The following is a 22,831-nucleotide window of genomic DNA, read 5'->3' on the forward strand; positions in this document are numbered from 1 at the left end:
GGCGTTTGTGCATTGGAACGCGTGACCAGACGGTCGATGAACCGTCAACCATTCTACCCTCTCTCCTATTTTCTCTTTCTTCCACGTCAGATTATGGTGATCTGGCTTGGCTATTAGACAAGTGAGCTGGCCTTGTTGTACCTGCTCTCATTGCATTGCTTTGCAATTTCTAATCACAAAACTCTACCAGGTATCCAAAACTACCGAATCGAATGCCTTGGCATGATTAGCAAGTACTGCAGAAAAATTGGGCTAGCATTTTCGACAATGCCATGACCATGAATCTGTGTGAATCAACACCATAATATACTACCCCTCCATTATCTTTTGATAATCCTATTTCACCTTGGCACAGTGTCTAAAGAAAGATAATCTTATTTATCATTCATTTAACCATATCATTAGTTATTCCTCGTAAACAAGCGATGCATTAAGCCTCAAACTTGTTGATAGCCACGTAGCCAATTTCATGTGGAGGAACGAAGGGATGCGTGACATCTATTAAATGGATGGACAATTGGATTGAAATAAGACTATTAAAAGATAATTTTTCAGATTGGAAATAACCCTATCAAAAGACAATAGAGGGAGTATACTCCTAGTCATTTGAGTGAATTCCCTCAGTGCTACAAAAATTAACTTCAATCCCCTCAGTACCATTGAAATTTTGATTTATCCCCTTAGTGCCATTCCGTTGCCATTTCCGTCAATGTGATGTTAACTTATGTGGGAAAAGACGATTTTGCCCCTAGCCCCACCTGTCATTGCTCATATCCTCTCAATCTCTTCCCTTTCCTTCTCTTTCTCCACCCAGTCCTGAAGCTCCTCCCCGCCGCCCGGTCTTCGACCTGGCCTCGGAGCTCCTCAGACCTCCCTGTCGCCCTCTCCATCGCCGGCCGCCACAGTGCCTCATCCTCCACTCGACCCCAAGGTCCTTCCCACAGTGTCGGCCGCCGTCCCCCACAGCGTTGCCGGGTTGCCGCCGGCTCGCTACCGCCCACCATGTGTGCCAACCGCGGGCCCCCACAACGTCGGCCAGGCTAGCTCCTGAATGCGCCTCTAGCTCCACGCCGCCTCGTCTAGCTCCCACCCGCCCTTGGGGATCAGCACGCCCCGGGCAGGGCCCTTCTTCTACGAGTCGGGGCCGGTGGAGGAGGGGTCGATGGGGAGGAGCTCCGGGGTCAGCGGTGGGGAGGAGTTTCGAGCCAGGCGGAGGACGAGGTGGCGGGGAGGAGGTCCAGGGTCGGCCTCGGCTGCCGGCGCCTTGTCCCCCGCGCTGCTCCTCAGACCCGCGACGCGTGCCGACGCCCGCCCGACGGCGGACGCGGCCCCAACCTGCGGCGTGCGCGCCCTGGCATCCTCGCACTAAGTCACCGCACTAGGCTAGAGGATGGGGCGGCGTGGAGGAGTTCCGGGGCTGACGCGGGAAGGGACCACAGGGAGGAGCTTGGGGCATGCGGAGGACGGGGCGGCAGCTAGGGAGCACAAAGGTTGCCGGCGGGAGATGAGGAAGAGATAGAGAAAAGAGGAAGAGAAGAAAGACGGGAGATTGAGATGAGCTGACAGGTGGGGCTAGATCCGTCCAGGAGGGCAAAAATGTATTTTCCAGCCACACTTAACGGTTCATGGATGGATAGATGGACAGAATGGCACTGAGAGGATAAATCAAAATTTCAATGGCACTGAGGGAAGTTCGCGAAAATCTATGGCACTGAGGGGATTGACGTTAATTTTTGTGACATTGAGGGAATTCACTCTAGTCATTTAGAATCCTTATTAGCTAGAAAAAAATATCAATAAAAAATATTTCAAGTACAAACAACTGAACAAGCATACATTGCTTCAGTATCTCAAGCAGTTGAAGCCTAAACGAAACACGAATGTAGTTGCCAAATATCAGGAAAAAGTTTACATAACCTCCTGAGCTATTGCTGTGGGTCTACTTCACCCCCCTTTACAAAACCAGGTATTCTACCTCTCGTCTAGCCAAAACCGTTTAATGTAAGTGGTTTTGCCTCGTAGGCACATATATGGCCCACATGTCAGCATTGTAGGTACTTGCGAAAGGCTAAAATTATGGTAGTGTTTGGTTCGTTGTATGAACCGGTACTTGTACGAGTCCGTCCTGAATCTGAAACGGTCACCACGTTTACTTGATTGAATCGAACCAAGTGGTACAGGATGAGGTCATCTAGATTCTGAGAATATTCCCATGCAATCTTGAATCGAGCGGTGCGGCAAAATCCCACGGACGGACCGATCCAGGACAGGCGCTGGCCCTTTTCACCGCCCGCCTCCCCTCCACTTTTTTTTTGCCGCCTGCCTCCCTCCGCTCATTATTTTTTCCCCACCCCCTCCGTTCCTCTCCAAGGCTCCTTGCGACGGTGCTAGGTGGTGCCTCGCGCACTCCAACGTCTCCTCCAACACCAGCGACGATCGAGAGGATCAGGTAAGGTCGGCGCTACACCCCCCTCCCACTTCCCTTTCCGTCATCTTGGGATAGCAACGGCGTGCCCTAATGGAGGAGCTTTGTATTTTTTTTCTTGTGGCAGGAAGTGAGATTCCCCCTGCAATTCATGACTCTATCATTCTCTCCCTAAAGCAAGGTATGGATTTGAAATTTTTCATTGCGAATGTGGGCTGTATTACTCGAGTAGATCTAGGATTCGTGTTGTACATTGTTGTAAAAATTGGCAGTTCTAATCTTGTATGTGCTTGTGCTTGTGCGTGCAAATCTAATTTTTTTCAATGCAGTAGATTAGCACGGATGTTTAATTTCTCTTATCCCTAAAAATCTCGATACATGTTTTGCACTGTTTTGGTAATGTAGATGGACAACAGGAACCTTGTTAGGAGAAAATTATTGATGCTTATTACTGTTGTAGCATCATATGCAGCTTCATGTATGGTAGCTTTCTTTGTGACGTTTAGACTATTAATCAATAAGAGGCAACGTATTACTTATGGGCCAATGAAGGAGAGGGATAAGTCTAGGATTGAGTATCTTAACACAAGGATCTACATGGATGATACGACCTGTATAAAAATGATAAGGCTTAAGAGAACCTAATTTTTCCGGTTGTGCCAAGTTTTGAGGGAACGCTCTCTGTTACATGACACTAATCATGTATGCATTGAAGAACAAGTTGCCATGTTCTTGAATACAGTTGGCCACAACCTACGAAATAGGTTAAGGTGAAACAATTAGCCGGTACTTTGGATTAGTCCTCCATGCCATAGGTGAGCTACGCAATGATCTTATTCGGCCACTTTCATTGGAGACCCCAGCCAAAATTGTAGGGAACCCAAGATGGGATCTATACTTCATGGTATGGCACGACAAACCCTAGATTAGGGATATATGGTCATAACTTTTGGTTTCTAATTTTTGTTATGTGAACAATAGGATTGTATTGGTACTATTGATGGAACACATATAAGAGCATCTGTTAGTAAGTCTATGGAAGCAGCCTTTCGTGGTAGAAAATCATTTCCTACCCAAAATATTATAGCAGCGGTAGATTTTGACTTGAAATTCACATATTTGTTGGCTGGTTGGGAGGGGACAACACATGATGCTGTGGTTTTAGCCAATGCAATAGAGCGTGAGAATGGACTACGTGTCCCGAAAGGTAACATAATTATTTCTAGATATTTATGCCCATACCAATTCAATTGAACCTTATTTAATCACCATGTTGGTAATATCTTAGAAAAATTCTACCTAGCTGATGCTGGATATGGAGCCAAACTTGGGTTCATGCCACCATTCCGTGCTATATGGTATCACTTGAATGAGTAGGGGAACAACCCTGTACAAAATGCTGAGGAGTTGTTCAGTCTTAGGCACTCTTCTTTACGGGTGACCATAGAGCGTGCCTTTGGATCACTCAAGAGGAGATTCAAAATTCTTGATGATGCAACTCCATTCTTCCCCTTCCGCACTTAAGTTGATATTGTCCTAACTTGTTGCATCCTTCACAATTGGGTTATTTCTCAAGGAACATACTATTTCATTCTACCAGAAAGCAATTGGACACCTAACCCTCGAAGGATAACAAGGCAGCTAGCAAATGACCATAGATTTATGGTTGACAAGAGGCAATTGATTGCTGAAGCAATGTGGGCAGATCGTCAAAATCACTATGGACATTAATTGTGTGCTTTGTATTGTACCAATGAACTATTTTTTGTGTTGTTTATTTTCTCGAATTTATGTAGTAGCTATGAACCATTGTGTTGTGCCTAGTGGGAACCATTGTGATGTTGTAATATGAATCCTTTTACTATTTTAATAGGAATGCTTGTGCTGTTTTGATATGAATCCTTACTGATTTAATATGAATAATTTTTATATATTATGAATTCTTGTGTTTCTTTTGTATGTTGTAGGAGATGGACCAGGAACATCAGGAAGATAACCTGGCTACATATGGTGGAGGTGCAATTCAATGGACAAGTGCTATGTCAAGCTTTATGCTCAACTACTTGTCTCAGCTTGTGGCTAGTGGCACTAAAGCCTCTTCAAGCTTCAAGCAAGTTCATCTGAATGCCTATGCAAGGGCTTTGAATGAGTGTCTGGGTGTTCATGTCACTGGTACGCAAGTTAGCAACCACCTCAAAAAGTGAAAAAATATTTATGGAAAGATTGTGAAGCTGAAAAGCTTGAGTGCAGCTAATTGGGACGAAGAAAGTTGCACCATAACCCTTGAGAGAGAGCATCACATTGGTCATATTCGGGTTAGTTTACTTGCCATATGATTGTTATTACTGGACTAAATTTTTTACTATATGTTCTTCATGGTTTGTTGAAATTGTTGCCATATGAGTCTTAATATTTAACTAAAATTCATGGCATCAATGTATTTGGCCTGTTAGGACCATCGTGAGGATGCCAACTGCTTAAACACTCCAATTGAGCACTACCACGAGATGGCCACTATCTTTGGCAATAGTTTGGCAGCTGGTGCATATGCCAAGGGAGCAAATGATCCTCTCGCTACAGAGGTTACTGAGACAGAGAATGCACCAAAAGACACTGAAGATGCTTCACCTACAAATGATCAAGTAGGGGCAATGCCTAATGAGGTGACAATGTCTGTCAACAATACTGGTGGGGAGTCCTCAGGTACTAAACCACCACCACTAAAGAAGGCTAAGGTCACTGTTGAAGATCCTAACATTACCATGGTGACTATGATTAGCCAGAGCCTTGGGAACTTAGCACCAGCCATAACAAATGTCACTAAGGCCATTACTTCAGATGGTGACATTCTTGAGGGACTTTATGATGCCATGATGAGTATCCCTGGATTTGATGCAGCCCATCTTGATCACTACTATACTTATTTGTGTAACCATCCACCACAAGCAAGGACCTTTTACAACCTGCCCCTATCAAGCAAAATGATATGGGTTGCAAGCTACATCAAGGAGCACCTTTCCGATGCTGATCTATAAGTAGCAATCTAAATATTTTGCTAACCACTAGAACTGTAATCTATGGTGATTTATGATTAGTGACTGTGTGTTGTACCTAGTCCTAAACTGTGTTGTGGTATTTTTTAGCATGTTGGTGTTGGTCCTAATATTTTGCTAACCGCATGAACTGAAACTACGGTGGTTGATGAGCTGAAACTACGGTGGTTGATGGTTTGGTATGTTTGAACTATGGTCTGGCATTGTCTGGTATGTATGAACTATTATCTGTGATATTATCTTAGTGTTAGGTTTGTCTCTATATTCGTTGTTCAGTGTTGGGCTTATATTTGGATGCGTTCTTTTATGTCAATTTATTTATCTAACAAGCTTTATTTGCTTTCTCATTATATTAGAGGTAAAGTTACCACCTATAGTAGGGAGGTTACCATACCCTGATTCATTCTGTAACCAAACATGATCTTGTACCATCCTGTATCATCCTATTCAAGCAAATCATGTACCATCCCATTCAAACAATCAAACATTCAACTTGTATCATATTGTTCAGAATCATCCTATCCAGGTGAACCATCCCATACATGTTCCACTTCATTCAAGTAACCAAACACTACCTACCTATGTGGTTAGATCCGTAAAATGATCAGGATTGGATTTTAAGCATATAAGAGTTCTGAGGGTTACTCATAAAAAATGTCAAGAGACATGAAAAACTTAATTAATTACACTGTTTTTGTGGGTGTTTGTGTAAAATGGCCATTAGCTTGCTAATAGCCGCCGGTGCTCGGTCCTTCGTGGGCTCATCGGCGCTCCCCTGTGCGGCGCACAACGCACGAGTTGCACGACGTGGGGTAGCCCGTGCCGCAGGCGGCTACGCACGGCTTCCGCGTACAACGCGCGAGGCGATGGCCGGTATCTCGCGATGCTGCCGGCGGTGGCGCACAACGGCGAGCGGCGCGCGGTGGCGCAGACGGCTACAGCACGAGGCGACGACAACAAGCAATGGAGGGCATCTCGAGGTGCTGCCGGCAGGGGCGCACGACGGTGGGCAGTTCGTGGTGCCGCAGGCAGCAGCGGGCGGGCACGCTGCAATTCGTGCTCTCTTCGAGGATGGCGCACGGCTGTTGGTCCGACGAAGGTGCGTGAAGAATGGGACGACTGGAGGTTGAAGGAGTTGCTGACGGCTGGAGATTGAAGAAGTTTCTGACATGTGGTCCATAGTTGTACCAGCGAGGCAAAACCACTCATGAAAACCGCTGAGGGGGTAAATTAAACGGTTTTGGTTAGGTGAAGGGTGGAATACCTGGTTTTGTAGGTTGGGAGGTGAAGTAGACCAACTACAATAGTTCAGCCCCAAATATCGGAAGCTCCCATGTCCCATGGCCTTGAGCGCCACCATTACCGCGAAATTTCGTGATGAACTGATGGACCCAATGCAGGTCGAGACAACAACGACGTCGAAGACAATGCAAACTAGCAGATGGGAGATAGACCGGCCGGTGCATCCGAGGTTAGCATGTCGAATTGTTCTCTGCGTGATGCCACACATGGTTTCTTCACCAAGCATCAGCTGATGACAACAAAGCTGCCTAGCAGCCTAAGCATTCTTCGACCATTGTTTAATTACCACGCGGTAATTAATTAACTTGACAATGGCCCGGCCTTGCCTTGTTCGACGACGTATAAGACTATGTGGCTCATCAGCCGCTCAGGGTTGGAATCATTTCGTGCATACTGCAATGGCTTCGAGGCGGTTGCTGATCGTCGCCGTCCTTGCCGTCTTTGCGGCTTCGCCGGCGCTCGCCGCCGACCTCGTGGTCGGGGACGGCAAGGGCTGGGACCTCAAAGTCGACTACGACAAGTGGGTCGACAGCAACGATTTCATCGTCGGCGACACGCTGGGTACGTTGCGCATGTTAACCAGCGTGAATTTTAAGTAGCTTCTCTCTATCCTTGTGTCGTCTGTACTGTGTCCTGCGTGCAGTGTTCAAGTACACCAAGGGCAGCCACTCGGTGGTGGAGGCGACGGCGGCGGGCTTCGCGGCGTGCAGCGAGGCCAACAGCCTCGGCGCGTGGGCCTCCGGCGACGACAGGGTCGCCCTCAACACGTCGGGGCGGTGGTGGTTCTTCAGCGGGGTGGGCAAGGACTGCGTCCAGGGCATGAAGTTCAACCTCACCGTCATCCCGGCCGTCGAGCTCTCGCCCCCCTCCTTGTCGCCGCCGCCGCTGCGCGCAGACGGGGGTGTCGCGGCTGTGCTCGCCGCGGCGGCGGTGGTAGCGGCCGCACTCCTGCTCTAGGCATCGTATTCGCATTCACTCGGAACATATGTGCCCTGGTTTTGTAATTTGACGGATTTCATCGGATTTTCTGAGGAAAATAGATGTTTCAAGCGGGGTTTTAGTGGAAATGTACGTGCTGAAGTGTTCGACGTAACACCGGCAATATCGATATTTATGATGTTATGCATGTGTATATGGACTCGATTTTAATCATTGGAAGTAGTTACATGTTGTTATGGATCGGTATAAATTTGGGAAAAATCTAAAGTTTGAAACATCAGCACAGTTCATGTGATAGAATTTTGATGAATATATTATTGAACCATAGCTAAGAGCATAACATGTTCGGTCCACTTGTTATTATTCCTCATCTTCACAATATAATCAATTTTTTGTATTGTTTTGTAAATTAAATTTACAAGGATTCAATCTGATGCATGGTTTAGAAGTCGTTTAAGTGCTATATAAATCCAAAATACAAAACAATTATTACAATTAACCAGCTTGATACACATAAGTAGAGGATCCTGCACCAGCCAAACCAAGTCTTGGTTGGCCGTTTTGCTGGCCGTAATACCGCCCATGGTTGCTGTTGACTCTACTTGGCATGGACAAAATTTATAGTTAAAAATTTGGATTGTAACCAAATGGAGGCTAAATTCCTTGGTATGACCAAATTTTGGCTTTGGTCTAGCCGTTCCAAAAAAAAAGTTTTACATGGTATTTGTAACTTTTTACTTGTGATAAGATTTTTGAAAACTGAATATTGATAATTTATTTTTTAAGTTTATCTTTATTAGTAAGTATAGTACTATAGTATACTTGAGAAATTGTCAGAAGCCAAGAAGGCCGAGGCACTTTCTATTCTTCTCGCCCACGGGCCCAATACAACCGACATTACAACAGGCCCACCAGCCCACGACAACTCACCGATTCTCTGCGAGACCAACTCAAACGGACAAACAAACCCCCTCGAAAACCCTCTCTCATATTCATCCCCGCCGCCGCATCCACCACCCCCTCTCGCCGAAACCCTAACCCTACCCGCCGCCGGCCATCCTGCCCCCGGCGACGCCGCCATGTCGAACCCGAAGGGCTCCAAGATGCTCCAGTTCATCAACTACCGCATGCGGGTGACGATCCAGGACGGTCGCCAGCTCGTGGGTAAGTTCATGGCGTTCGACCGCCACATGAACCTCGTCCTCGGCGACTGCGAGGAGTTCCGCCGCCTCCCGCCCTCCAAGTCCTCCAAGACCACCGGCGACCGCGAGGAGCGCCGCACGCTCGGCCTCCTCCTCCTCCGCGGCGAGGAGGTCGTCTCCATGACCGTCGAGGGCCCGCCGCCGCCCGACGAGTCGCGCGCCAAGGCCGCCGCCGCCGGGGGAGCCCTCGCCGGCCCTGGTGTCGGCCGCGCCGCTGGACGCGGGGTGCCCACCGGCCCGCTGCTCCAGGCCGCTCCCGGCCTCGCCGGCCCTGTTCGGGGCGTTGGTGGGCCCGCCCCCGGCATGATGCAGCCCCAGATCTCGCGGCCGCCGATGCCCAACCTGTCGGCGGGCCCAGTGGCGTACCCGCAGGTCGTGCGCCCGCCGCAGGGGATGCCTCCTCCGCCTATGCGGCCTGGAATGCCGCCGCAGATGCAGATGCAGTTCCAACGTCCGCCTGGGGCGCCGCCTGGTCCGTTCCCTGGGGCACCTCAACAGTTCATGAGGGGACCGCCGCCGATGGGGCCGCCACAGATTAGGCCCGGGATGCCGGGGCCACCACCTCCTGGAATGAGGCCTGGAATGCCTCCGCCGCCGTTCGGACAGCCCAGGCCAGGGATGCCGCCCCCGCCGCCTGGTCCGCAGCAGCCTGGACAGAACCCGCAGCAGTAGCTTGTCACCTGTAAGTTTGGGTGCTACATTCTTGCATCCATAATTGTTAGTTGTCCCTTAGGGTTGATTTCTCCCTGAATTGGTGCCATGGTTATATGTGTATCAGAGTTTGCTGTTTTGTTTGATGCCTTGATGTTTAGTTGATGAGATCTGTTTGTTTGTTTGTTTTAGTCATAGCTACACTTCAGATTAACTACACCCCACTGCACCTAATTTACTGTTTGATGGTTAGTTGATGAGATCTGTTTGTTTGTTTGTTTTGTTCATAACTACACCCCACTGCACCTAGTTTAGCACCAATAACTGGCTTATACAATTAGTCTGGTACCTTGGAACTCTGATCTTAGAACCGTTCTTGTTACCATGCTACAGTTTGCAAGGGCAAAGCCATTATGATCTCATGGAAGCAATTTTTTCTCGAACACTCATGGAAGCAATTTTGCTTGCCCGCTTACAGGATCTGTGAATTTGCTTGCAACTCGCATACCAGTGTGCTTATAAACCCCCTTGGTTTTATGACTTCTGTTCTGGATTTCATACCGGTACAGTTTGCAAGTGCTACTTTGAAATTTCATTGCCAGATGCTAACATTCAACTAAATTAGTGAATGCTGGTGGTTTTTAGTTCTAGCTAACTTCGATTCTTTATAATTTTCATTTGTGTTGCTTAGAGGAACAGTTTGGAAAGAACGAAATAATTATGTCTGAATGTAACTGCTATGGTAGTTTCGTAAAGGTGCTCTCTTTCAGCATTTTGTTTCTAGGCAGGGTGTACTGTGCAATTTGATTGGAAAAGTTTGTGAATATCAATTATTTAAAATACCTTGACGAATCAATTTTTGGTATGGTGTGTGGTTGAACAGGAGGAATCATGTGGATTACTACTATAATTAGTTATTTATGAAACAAGGCTAATAGTAAAACATATATAGTGCCCTTCTCAGGTATATATTTGATTTGAATGAAGATGCTGATCAGAGAAGCCTATTTTTTCTTGGGATAGTAACTTATCTTGCATTTAGCAATTTCAATCATCACTAAAGCTTCGTTGGATTATTTGTAGATCCTTAATCTGATTTGGCATGTTATAGGATGTAGGTTGGCTCTTTGATTTAACATTCTACTGTAACTATTTGAAATTTAGAATTTTAGGAGCAAATCTGATGATAGTAGCACAAAGTCATTGTTAGTCTGCATCTGCATAAGCATTAACCCACCATGTTTATTATCACAGTGCAGAGCCAATGTATTTTTGAATGATCATACATTTTCTAATTAGTCATTTCTAAGCACTATATAGGGGACTATGCTGTTCGTTATGCTTGAACATCGGTGATTCTGGAGGGTTCATTTGACAGTATTGGACCACATGATATAATTTGTACTAGGAATGCTTTAAACCTTCAGGGCCTGTGTGAATATTGCGGACTGCGGTCTTAACATCCCCTGAAGAACCAATAATGTGGTCTGTCTTAGTCTGTGGTTGTGTCTTTGTTGGTAAAACAGCATCCAGCTGCATTTTTTTGGTTGACTGGTACCAATCTTAATAACAGTGCTACTCAAGTTGAATCTGACATGATTCAGCTTGAAGTCATGCCATGCTTAATATTCTTTAATTCCTTTGCGTCAGATTGTAGCTTTTCATTTGCACACTATAATATCTTCTCCACATGATTTGCTGTATTTTGCGCTGACTTTGTGAATCTTCTGCCCAGGTGTAAGCTCCTTGCAGACGCGCTAAGGAAGATTTTCATATTGCGAGAAAGGATCGTAATCGCATCTATGGAAGACCTGTGGATTCCACCAATGCTTCACCATTCTGTCTCATATCCAGTAGTTTCGTTTTGGTATTGTGAGAGAAGAGAACCTTGTCAGTGTGTACCACTCATCCTTTGATGTGAGAGGGGACTTTGTTCTGATGCAATGTACGTAAAGAGGCCAGGGCCTGTTTTTAACTGTTTGGTTGTTAAGTTAGGAAATATGGATAACTTGTCTCTTCTTGTCTGAAGTCTGGATTCACACTGGACTGCACTCATCTGTTACTTCTGTCCGTGACCTATCTTATCTGGATCGTCAGTTTATTCAAAGTTGATTAGCTCTCTTGAAGTGACGTGCTTTCTGTATTTGGTTATGAGAAGCGACTTAGAGAAGGGTTTATATAATTAGGGGGTGTTTGGACACGAGGTGCTAAATTTAGGAGGGTCGTGGATGTTCGGATGTCAATTAAGGCTAATTAATTCATCATTAGCAAATGGTTAATAGATTTGTCTTGCAAATTAGATTCCATCTGTGCAATTAGTTTTATAATTAGACTATGTTTAATACTTTTAATTAGGTTGCTTTTAGTTGGGCTTTTGGACCTGCTTTTGCTTTTGCAAAAGTCAAAAGCTAACCAAGGACAAAAAGTCATTAGTATCCAAATATCTATGTGACAGATGCTAAAGGTGTATACATAGTACTGTATAAATGTTTTTCGTAGAGTCGAAATTCTTTGTGCGGAAACGTCTTAGACCACCACAATGAGGCGTTGAGCCAAAACATGGCAGTAGCAGACTAGGATGACCGAGAGCTTGTAATAGCTACTAGCTCGCCGAGAAGAAACCCAGTCACCGACAAGAAAGGCCCAACCGGAAACAAGGTCCTGCAGTTGGTGTGCTTGCGATTGAGTCACTGACGTGTGGGTCTGGGTCCACACGTCAGTGACCTCGAGGGTTAAAATCGTGGATTTAAATCCCACGGACCGTGCACGACGTGAGACTTTGTTTTTTGACGCAAAACAAGTTACCAACTGGTACTAAAGGGATCCTTTTAATACCGATTATTTATATATGGTTTCTCATGTGGAATGGAATCATTCTTTTATATTTTATTGTTTTGCAGGTAAATTGGATACATGCCCAACGCTGAACACTAGCACGGTTCTTGATGGCCCCGTTAGCTCGTGCTGCGCCTACATTGTGGCCAGTGACTACTCGAGAGCAAAGAGCCAGTGTGACACTACTAATCGCAGCGATTGCTGCAAACCAAAGGACCTTAACTGGCAGCAGTCATAGGAACAACACGGCCTAGTTTTTTTTTTTTGCGTCCTTTTCTCGTGAAAATCTCTTTCCTTGGTGCACATGGCACTTCACCGTTGATGAACTCTGTTGCAACACGCACCAGTGCGCACAAAAATTTGCAAGGGCTTGCAGGCAACGCGGCAACGGTCTACTCTCTACTACTGGTTGTGCATGTCCAAGTCCAAGAACAGGTCCTCTTCGGTACAGAACCTTTCAAGTGATGATCGCTGGAGCACATTAATCATTAGCTGCATCCTCTTCTTGCAAAAATCATTAGCTGCATCCTCTTCTTGCAAAAATGCACCCAGCAATACTCTCCCGTTACAAATAGGTGATGTGCTTGAAGATTTGAAAAATAATACGAGCAGTGTTTTGATGGAGATGTTTCTATGTTTTTCCATGTAGGAGCTAATAATAGCTCGGTCAATCTTGGAACAATGAAGCTAAAGACATGTAAACCCATGCTAAAAGCTTCAACTTCTCATGTCTAGCCTGTAAAATCGATCTGCCTTTCGAACTGTCAATTACTTATTTCTTATCAATGAGCTCATGCTACAGTGATAATAAAGTTGGATATGATGCGCCTCATGCTACAGTGAGCTCGATTATTTTGGGATCGTGCTGCAAAATCAAATATATCAATGAATAACCTTGATATATAGGTCTGAAATCCTATTTCATTCTGTGCCTGATTGTCACATGGCAGTAGCTCCATGCCTGCATCAGCGTGCGTTCCCAACGACAACAATAATGCTCAGAGAGAACGGCATCGCCAGACAACGTCGTCGTTCCGTACACACTGTACTTGGAGAGAAGGCCGCCGTGGCACGAATCTGGAGGCGGCGACGTGCCGACGTCTATCCTCTCATGTAGTGCCGGCCATCACTTTGCCGGCGACGTGCCTTTTTTTCTTCAGTACAGGAACACCACCACCGACGATGCATGTTGCCCTTGCCCTTGCCCAAGCACCAGCGCACGGCGGAGAGAGCGTCGGTGTCGCGTTCGCCGGCGACCTCCACCAGCGCGGCCAGCCACCCCTGCAGCGCGCCGAGGACACAACATGCATGGGCATGCGTGCAAAGCTCAACCGGCCCCGTCGCATGAGATCTCACCTCGCTGCAGGCCGCAAAGCCATGCTTAAAACTGTTGGCAGCAACCAATGCACGAGACAGGCCAAAAATATTGCTGTCATCGCGTTCGTTTACCGATCCAAAATAATCATGTACTATCGGACTACACAATAAGTACACATGCATGGGGCTGATCGACGCTCACAATATAGGGAATAATGGAATTGAAAAGCAAATGACGAGGAGGTTAGTCGACTGAGCAGATACTGTAATCGTTTTTGCGGATGATTGAGCAGATAATTGATTACTATAGCTTGCTGATCTTGCAATTATTGGCAATACAAATGCCGCATTATTGGATACCCGCTTGGATTAGCTCGTACTATTATTGGATTAGCTCGTACCATCGTCGGCGCCACACACACAGTACTCCGCGGCCCGAGTCGATCGACCGGCCCATGTGCCGCAAAGTCGCCTCCTTACTATACCACCATCTGCGGCCCGTCATCCTGGGCCTCAGCCGTGCGCGTGGGCTTCCTCCGTCCGCATGTTACTACTAGTTGAACTCTCCGGGCTTCCGCAGGCCAGCTTTCTCAGCATGACTTCCGACTTGATCTCCATCTGACCGAGCTGCATCCATCGATGAATTGGTCCTCAAACGATGCGCCTATTCCTCCCCTTCCAAAATATTACAAGCGTGTTATCATTTTTTAGCGACCGTACCTTAGCACATTTTTCATTAAAAGGAGAAGAAGAGTTGTTACAGCCTAGCAAGTGTAGTCATCGGAAGTGATGCCTCACTCAAGAAGTTCAAAAGTTACATAGCAACAGCGCCTAGCGAGTGTAGTCATCGGATGATGCCTCACTTAAGAAGTTCAAAAGTCTAGATCTAATTACATAGCAACATCATCTCGACCCGACGGTGGACCTAAAGCGAGGGTGATCGGTGCCAGGAGGGAGAAGCGTGCCTGTACCCAATCCGAGATCTCCTCCGCTATGTCTTTCACCAGCAAATCAGCCGTCCGTTGGTGCCGATTGAAAGTCTGAGCGTTACGTTCTAGCCATATAAACCAAGCTACCAGGACCACTAATGAATCAAAGCTTTTTTTTGCTATTCTCTCCAGCCTCTTCCTCGATCGTGTCCACCGATCCGCTGGTGAGTATTCTGATGGGTTTGGAGTCAGGTGTTGCCAGCCACACTTTACAAACAAGGAGTGCCAGACCATTCGACTATAAGAGCATCCAACGAGGAGATGTGCGATTGTCTCAAGTTCTTGTCCACAGAGGATGCGACTATCATCGTTCTGCAGGTTGTGGCGTTTCCTTCAAGCTGCTATCCAGCAACGACCATGAAGAGAGAGCCAGACGAAGAACTTACACTTCCCTGGTGCTCAAGCCGTGTTACCGTGTACATGATGAGCAAAGGATGTTCTTGTCCTTCTGTTATAAGATCGATGGACTTGATGTGATACGAATCTGCACCATATAATGTTCGTCGAGTCTGCTAAAGAAAACTATAAAATTGACATTGTCTGAGAGTGTTCTCAAAATATGAATATATCGAGATTAAATTCACATGGTATGTGTTCGGAACCAAAATTAGTAGACTTAGATAGATTTGTTCTGAACAGGTCTCCTGACCGGTCAGACCGGTTTGACCGAAGTTCTCAAAATACAAATTGAATTTCACCATTGTTTATCTCTTGTAGAGTAGATCAAAATGCATATATAGAACGTCCGATTTGAAGTTCGGATGAGAGAGTTATGACCAGTTGGGTCTGTATAGTCCGAGTTAGAAATTGTATTTTGACATGAGATTTGTTAGGGTTTCGACTCCATTAGGAGCAAGATCTCCCTTTCCTATCAATATGAAGGGCCATGGCCGATTGAGTTAGATCCAATCGACAAAAAATATATCAATATACTATTTTGCATATTTTTCCTTTTTCCTCTTTGCCCTAATTTTTTCCAACCCCATTTTGTTGTTCTTCCTTCGTTTCTACGGTGTTTGAGGATGTTCTAGGTGGCCTGCCGATCCTAGAACAACCCAAGATACGCTTGTCTCGATGGGGTCCCTCACAGGTGAGCATTTGTTGGTTCACCGCCGGGCTCACCGGCGAACCGATCTGACCGGACACCCAAACCGTCTGACTGGCCTATGCAGAGGAGCTGCAACAAGCCTCTCCGCACACTATACGTTCGAGTGTGTTCGTGTGTTGGTCTAATTTTAACGCCAATAGATCTTCGCATGGTATGATCGATAAATTCTCAAATTACTTGCTGGTCAAAGAGTAATATAGTTGGGCGTGAAAATGGGAATCAGAAGGGCGTGGTTGGCAGGACGTAAGAGTCGCTCGCCAGCGCCACAGTTGATATACATGGTCCCGTGCGAGAAGCTGACAAGCGTCCCGTAGCGTCGTCAAGTTTAATTTGGTCCTGTTTGGAAGGCGGAATGTCTGTAGGGTTTCGATCCATGCAATAATTTGTTGGCTCCACTCCTTGCCATCACCCATCATCAATTGTCCTGATTAGTGATCAAGCACATCTCATAAATCATATTCGAATGGAATTGATCCTCAATGGCTACAGAGAAAATTGTACAGGCAGCACTTAGCAATGAGCAGCACATACGTGCTGTTTGCCTACAGGCTACAGCAGTGATAATCTTTTCTATGAAATGGCCAACTGTTTGTACTCTTATTTTAGTTATCTACCATAGCCGTCAGTGAGATATTTGTTGGCAATAATGTTATTGACATTTTATAAAAACTATTGAGAAAGACAATTTTTTTAAAAAATAAAAACTGTTAGCCGCTTGAGAATAATACTACCAGAACTGTTTATGGCCACTCATGACAGCCTGGGGAAACATTAGAACCATTGCGGTGTGGTGGTTACTCATGCGAATCAATTTTTTTATAATTTGCAAGTGAATTAGGCATACCCAACGCCAAACACTAGCTCGTACTGTGCCTAGTCGATCAGAGCAATCCGAGTGTTCCTCCCACCATGTGCAAATGAAAGCAGCTGTTCGTCCCTGCTAGCTGCTAGATTCAGGCCGGTGACTGCGACACTACTGATCGATTCAGGCGATATATTGCTGCAAGCCCACGGAAAGCAGTACACGGAAAATTTACCAACTTAACTGACAGCAGTACGTCGTTGGAACACGACCTGTTTTCTGCACCCTTTTTCGCAAATCGATCGTTTTCCTTGGTACGGTGGTTGATGAATGCTGCCGACCGCTCTCCATCTGTACGGTGGCACTTCAACGTTGATGAAACCTTGTACCACTAGCAAACTCTGTTGCAACACGTACCGCAGTGCACACAAAACCTTGTGCCAACGAGGAGAAAATCATGCTTCAAGATTGCCTCTTACAGGTGGTTCTCTCAGATTCCCCTGACTCTCACTCGCTCTCCCATTGCCCAAACAAGCCGTTCACCTCCAGAGAAGCCCTTTATGCTGTGCAGAGTGACCAACCACAAGATCCGGACGCGCACAGGGAACTCGCCCTCCCTGTGGCTGTACACCTCGACGTCATCCTCCTTGTGCTCTGGCAAATCTGGAAAGCGCGTAATGCTCTGATCTTCGAGCACAAGACATCCTCGGCCACCGACGTGCTCAGGCGGGTCATCACCGACATGGACTCCTGGAGTGCCGCTACAAGAAAATGGCACCTCAGTGGAATTGTTGGCGTGATTTCTTTAATTCTCAGTTGTAATTTCTTCCCTGCATCATGTACTCCTACCTGGAATGCCAGGTCATCTCTTGTAATGTACCACTATTTTCGATCAATGAAATATAAAATAGGTGCGGTGCCACTTATGTGCGCCAAGCGCAAGCCCCCAACCATGGCGCACATAAGTAGCGCCGCACCAGCGTGCTGTACGACGACAGGTGGCCCGGTGGACCGAACCAGACCATATGGGCCCGTAAGGCCTCCTCCAACAGTTTAAGCTGGCTTCCTAGCTCATAGAATAGCGTGGCGTTTCCACGTCACCATAAGTTAACAGAAGAGCTTGTCCACCCAACAGGATAGCTTATGCACGCCTCTCGATGTTTGTGTGGGCCCACATATAAATATTTGTTTACTCTAATAAGGAAGAAAATTGGGTGCATCCGATCAAACGCATCCGTTGCATACCCGATGTCCCCGCGCAGCGCGTGGAACTCGACTCCATCCGACAGGTCGCGTCCTGCCGAGAGTCTCACGAGCTCCTAGCTCCTCCTCACGGAAAACATCGCCTCGGCTCGGCCCCCTCCCAGCCCCGGCGCCTAGGCAATCTCGGCTCGCTTCATTTTTCCCTGACATCGCTGCTGTCACTAGTAGAGAATTGGCTTTCGATGCGCCCCCTTTTGTCCCGGTTTAAAGTTAGCCTGGGACAAAAGGGGGTGCGCCACGGTAGGTAAAAATGGAGGGGAGGGTTAGTCCCGGTTGGCAATTGCAACCGGGACTAAAGGCCCCCTTTAGTCCCGGTTGCAACGGCTAGTTCCGGGGCGTCAGTGGCGGCACCCTTTTGTCCTGATTGGAGGCTCCAATCGGGATAAAAGGGTGGACCTTTTATCCTGGTTGAAGCCTCCAACCGGGACAAAAGGTTTAGTCCCGGTTGCAGCTTCCAACCGGGACAAAAGAAACACCCTTTTGTTCCGGTTGGAGGCTCCAACCGGGACAAAAGGTGTTCCTTTTTATCTCGGTTGGAGTTTTTAACCGGGATAAAAACTCATCCCCATTATATACCACGACAGAGGCCTTTCTTCCTCCTCCAGCCCGAGCCAGTCCAACACATAGACAGAGAGCTGAGCTTCCTACTCTTCGGTGGTGCCAAAGCAAGGGAGGTGCTGCCCGAAGTTTTTCCCTCATTTTCGTAGGAATTTCACTCAGCCAACACAAGTGTTGTGAAGGTTTGCTACTTCATCCTCGTGTTATGCTTTGATTTATGCTTTGGAGATGGATTCTCTATGCAAGTGTTGTAATAATTCTGGACCTTTATCTCTATGCAAAAGTTTGTTTCCTAAATTTTATTCCTGTTACACTATATCATTCATTATTCTAATCCGCAGCGCATGGAAACAATTCATAAGGACACACAAAGGTCCATTCAAAGAAAAACTTACATGGAACACAGACTTCCCGGTACGTATGAAGTCTGCACATTTATTAAATTGTATAACACGAATATTTCATAACTTATTTTTTTTCGCACTGAAGTGCTTAAGACAGGAACCCGGGAATAATCTATGTGGCTACTACATCTGTGAGCACATGCACAGTTTTATGGGACCCAAGGGACTAAAGATGATGCTGCACAACTTTAACTTTAAAGTACTAAAATAGAACTATTACTAGTTAATTATTTTCTAGTTCCTTATATTTATTTGTTCGTGTAACATTCACAAATTTCCAAATTATAGATGTTAAATATTCAACAAGGACTCTTGAAGGAAGAAAGAGTAGCGGCAATATGTGAAGGTCTCATTGGATTCCTAATGGACGAGGTGGTAAATCCAAAAGGAAAATTTTATTACGATAGATGACAATTAGACGCTCCGAGGAGCAACACCTCGACGGGAAGATTGTAGATATATAGTTTGATTTATTTGTATATGTAATACGCGCTAATTATGATCGATTTGTACTAGTTGAATTGTATATATGAATTGTGTGTATATATAGTAATTGTATAATTACAAATTTCATTCATTTAAATACTAGTTGATTTCATTCTAAAAAAATCTCAACTACTAAAGGTTAACAAAAGGGCCGCGGTATTACGTATGTGATGCATGAAAATTTCATGCGCCACGCAGGGTGCCATGCAGGACGCCATTTAGTCCCGGTTGGGAAACCCAACCGGGACTAAAGGGGCACCCTTTACTCCCGGTTGCTTTTACCAACCGGGAGTAAAGGACCTGTCCCGCGCCTGGCGTGGCAAGCCCTTTAGTCCCGGTTGGTGACTAAAGGGTGACCTTTACTCCCGGTTGAAAGACCCGGGACTAAAGACACCCCTCTTTTGTCCCGTTGGTTTAACCCGGATGGATTTTCGGGAGATATGCACCCTACCAACCGGGACTAAAGGCCAATTCTCTACTAGTGTGCCTTCCTCTTCCCGCAGTCACCAGGACACATGTCGTCACGCCGCCAGCGCGGGCACGCACACGCACTCACCGCTGCCACTGGAGGTGCTTGCGCAGGCCACGCACACGCACTCACTGCTACCGCTGGAGGTGCTTGCGGAGGCCACCAGCGCTGCGCAGAATGTGTACACGATGTAGCTTCAAACCTCGCAGCTGCTGGTCGAGTCGGTGCTACGGCGAGCCATGGTGGATGCGTGGCCGGGAGGAGCATGGTGGCGCAGGGCTACCACAGCACCGCGGCCGCTGTGTGGGCGAGCAGGGATGACGTGACATGTCCTTCACTGTGAGCCCGACTACCTTGACTGAATGCACAAGACATGTTCGACGGTTTGCCTCACATGACTCCAGCATCAAGGAGAGAGACGGCACACAGCTGACAAACCTACTGATGATGAGAAGCTGAGCAGGCGCTGGCGTCAAGCACAAGCTGTGGATAGATAGAGCAGCTCTCCGTTCCTCCAAGTCATTGGATAGAACTAGAAAATGAAAGCAAGACTAATCCTGACATGATGAATTGTGTTTATGATTGTAGATTGTAAAGTGCCTGAACATTGTGCACTAATCAAATTGTGTATGGATGGCAGATCAAATTGTGATTGTAGGTTGGTGGTTTGTAAGTTGTAATATGATTGACATTTGAGATCTTCTATAAATTGAAGGAAATTGATGTGGAGTGTTTTCACAGTTATTGCCATGCTAAATTTGTCTGTTGCTTTGTGTTTTGTTTATCCACACTTTGTTGCAAACTGAAGAGACAATGCACAATGGAATTTTAAATTCCATGTAAAAAAAAGGAACAGTGCACATATGTCATCATGAGTAGCATTCTCGCTTGTAATATGAGAGTTAATGTCCGATTTCGATGCAACATAATGCATCAAGTAAAATTTATTATTACACCATAACAAAATCGAGAGCAAATAACAAAAGAATACTGCAAAGTGGAAACTTAACATCTTAGCACAGTTACATATTTTCATGATTGGACCCTCCAGCAAAACGTAATTTACTAACTGCTGACTGCAATGTGGCGCCTTGATCAACTCCAAGTAACAAACTTGTATATCCTCCTTGTATATATGGGGCAGACATGGTAGAAGAATTCCCAATCAAATGAAAGTGTGGCATTGTCGCATTACCATATCCACCTTGGATCAACGGAGCAGCCATGATAGAAGAATTTCCGATCATATTAAAGTGTGGCACCATAGCATTACCATATCCGCCATGGATCAATGGAGCAGCCATGGTAGAAGAATTAAGATCCTGTGTCATATTAAATGTGCGTATAAGTAAATAAATTGTGAAAAGGATATAATTAGTCTGAATCATGTCTTACAGTTAATTGCTTTGGATCAGCACCTCCATGTGCATTTTCTGCAGCAGTATTTGGATCCTCTCCTGTGGTTGACAAAAAATGAACATAAAAAATTTATTATAGAAGCAACCATAAGGGAAGAAAAAACATTTTGAATGGGTAGGATCACTACCTTTCTTCTTAGCACTATTCTTCTTTGTCTTCATTGTCTTCTTTTCAACCACATTTTTGAACCATGTATTCTTTGGGCCTTTTACCACATGAGGAACTCTAAAAGGTATTACACCATTCAATGAGCTTGTGTCACATTCATTAAGAATTAGAGAAACCCCATTTGATTTTTCTTGCATCTTGCTAAGAGAAGTATCTGCTTCCAAGTCCAATTTCTCTATGGCTTTCTCCAAATCATCAAGAAGCTCTCTTGACATTCAACACTTCAATGCAATGGTTGTAGCCTTTTGAGAGATAAGTGTAGCATGTGCTTTCAAATCTTCCTCCTCACTTCCTTGTTTCGCAATATAAAATCTCCTTTTCGCATATTTTATCCATATGTTCAGAATATATTCCGATGGCAAATTATACACTCCATTTATATTGAAGACTCTAAGGGCATGCTTGAACAATATACCTATACGATATGGATACCATTTTTAGCAAATTGTACACAAAAGTTATATTACAAATTGAAATGCATATACATACCTATGGCTTCAAACTTTCTGCAAGAACATGTAATGGTAGAATCTGCACTGTTGAACACTACTGTTGCTCCATGATAAGATTGCATGTATGTGACAAAGAATGTCAAGTTGATCCCTTCAGTTTGTAGCAATTTACAAGACAATGATAATTCTTTTGTAAATTCATCCTCAAACTTAGAATACATCTTTCTTGTGTATGGTTCGGCTGCGGTATTTAGCATAGGTAAATCTGGGGTGTAAGTAACCGTGTCCTTTCGGCATGAATTAAAGTCTACATGAAACTCATTTTCATGGAGACTAACTAAAACCTTCTCACATTCTACAAGGAGTTCCAAAAGACCAAGTTTCCTACGAAATCTTTTCTTAAAGACATTGTTCGTGCCTTCACTCCTTTGAGTCGAGGTCATATCCTCTATAAAGTGTCACGGTACATAGATGCCCACTTTACCCTCAAATCATATAGGTTTCTCATCCAAGAGTTATCCTCCAGATTATATTCAGATAACAACTCATTTCACTTCTCGATGAAGTAAGCCTCTGATCTATCTCCGTACACACATCTCTTAAAATTAGGTAGAAACTTGTTATCTAACTCGTGAATTACATGCCTGAGATGTTTAGCAGCATTTAAGTAAATGTGCCACAAACAAAGGCGATGGCTTGTATTTTGGAGTACATCAGCAATTGCTCCAGCCATAGCCACATCTTGATCAGTGAAAATTGTCCTTGGATGCTTGCCTGACATTGCTGTTAGGAAGGTTTCAAAGAGCCAAACAAACAATTCAATATATTCATTAAATATCAATGCAACCCCAAAGATTATCGCTTGCTTGTGATGGTTTGTTTCGAGGATCGGAGCAAAAGGCATCTCAAACTTATTAGTCTGAAACGTAATGTCAAATGAGACAACGTCACCGAAGCATCTGCCTAGAAAAAATTTGCTATTCGACCAT

The 22,831-nt window shown here is 45.5% G+C and overlaps 2 protein-coding genes across 2 annotated transcripts; both read left to right on the forward strand.

Moving 5' to 3' along the window:
- Positions 1 to 7,178: 7,178 nt before the first annotated feature.
- LOC101766177 (stellacyanin) lies at positions 7,179 to 7,737 on the forward strand. Its single transcript, XM_004958909.1, has 2 exons — positions 7,179 to 7,341; positions 7,424 to 7,737. Exons 1-2 carry the CDS (start codon positions 7,179 to 7,181, stop codon positions 7,735 to 7,737), a joined length of 477 nt encoding a protein of 158 aa, XP_004958966.1.
- Positions 7,738 to 8,679: 942 nt separating this feature from the next.
- Positions 8,680 to 11,693, forward strand: LOC101764245 (small nuclear ribonucleoprotein-associated protein B). Its single transcript, XM_004955500.2, has 2 exons — positions 8,680 to 9,603; positions 11,308 to 11,693. Exon 1 carries the CDS (start codon positions 8,799 to 8,801, stop codon positions 9,591 to 9,593), a length of 795 nt encoding a protein of 264 aa, XP_004955557.1. The 5' UTR covers positions 8,680 to 8,798; the 3' UTR covers positions 9,594 to 9,603; positions 11,308 to 11,693.
- Positions 11,694 to 22,831: the final 11,138 nt, after the last annotated feature.

Source organism: Setaria italica, chromosome II, assembly GCF_000263155.2.
Source record: "Setaria italica strain Yugu1 chromosome II, Setaria_italica_v2.0, whole genome shotgun sequence".
NCBI classification, from domain to species: domain Eukaryota; kingdom Viridiplantae; phylum Streptophyta; class Magnoliopsida; order Poales; family Poaceae; genus Setaria; species Setaria italica.

Coding starts and splice junctions, on each gene's coding strand:
- LOC101764245 (XM_004955500.2), top strand. CDS start 8,799: ATGTCGAACCCGAAGGGCTCCAAGATGCTCCAGTTCATCAACTACCGC.
- LOC101766177 (XM_004958909.1), top strand. CDS start 7,179: ATGGCTTCGAGGCGGTTGCTGATCGTCGCCGTCCTTGCCGTCTTTGCG. Junction 7,342..7,423: donor CATCGTCGGCGACACGCTGG/GTACGTTGCGCA, acceptor TCCTGCGTGCAG/TGTTCAAGTACACCAAGGGC.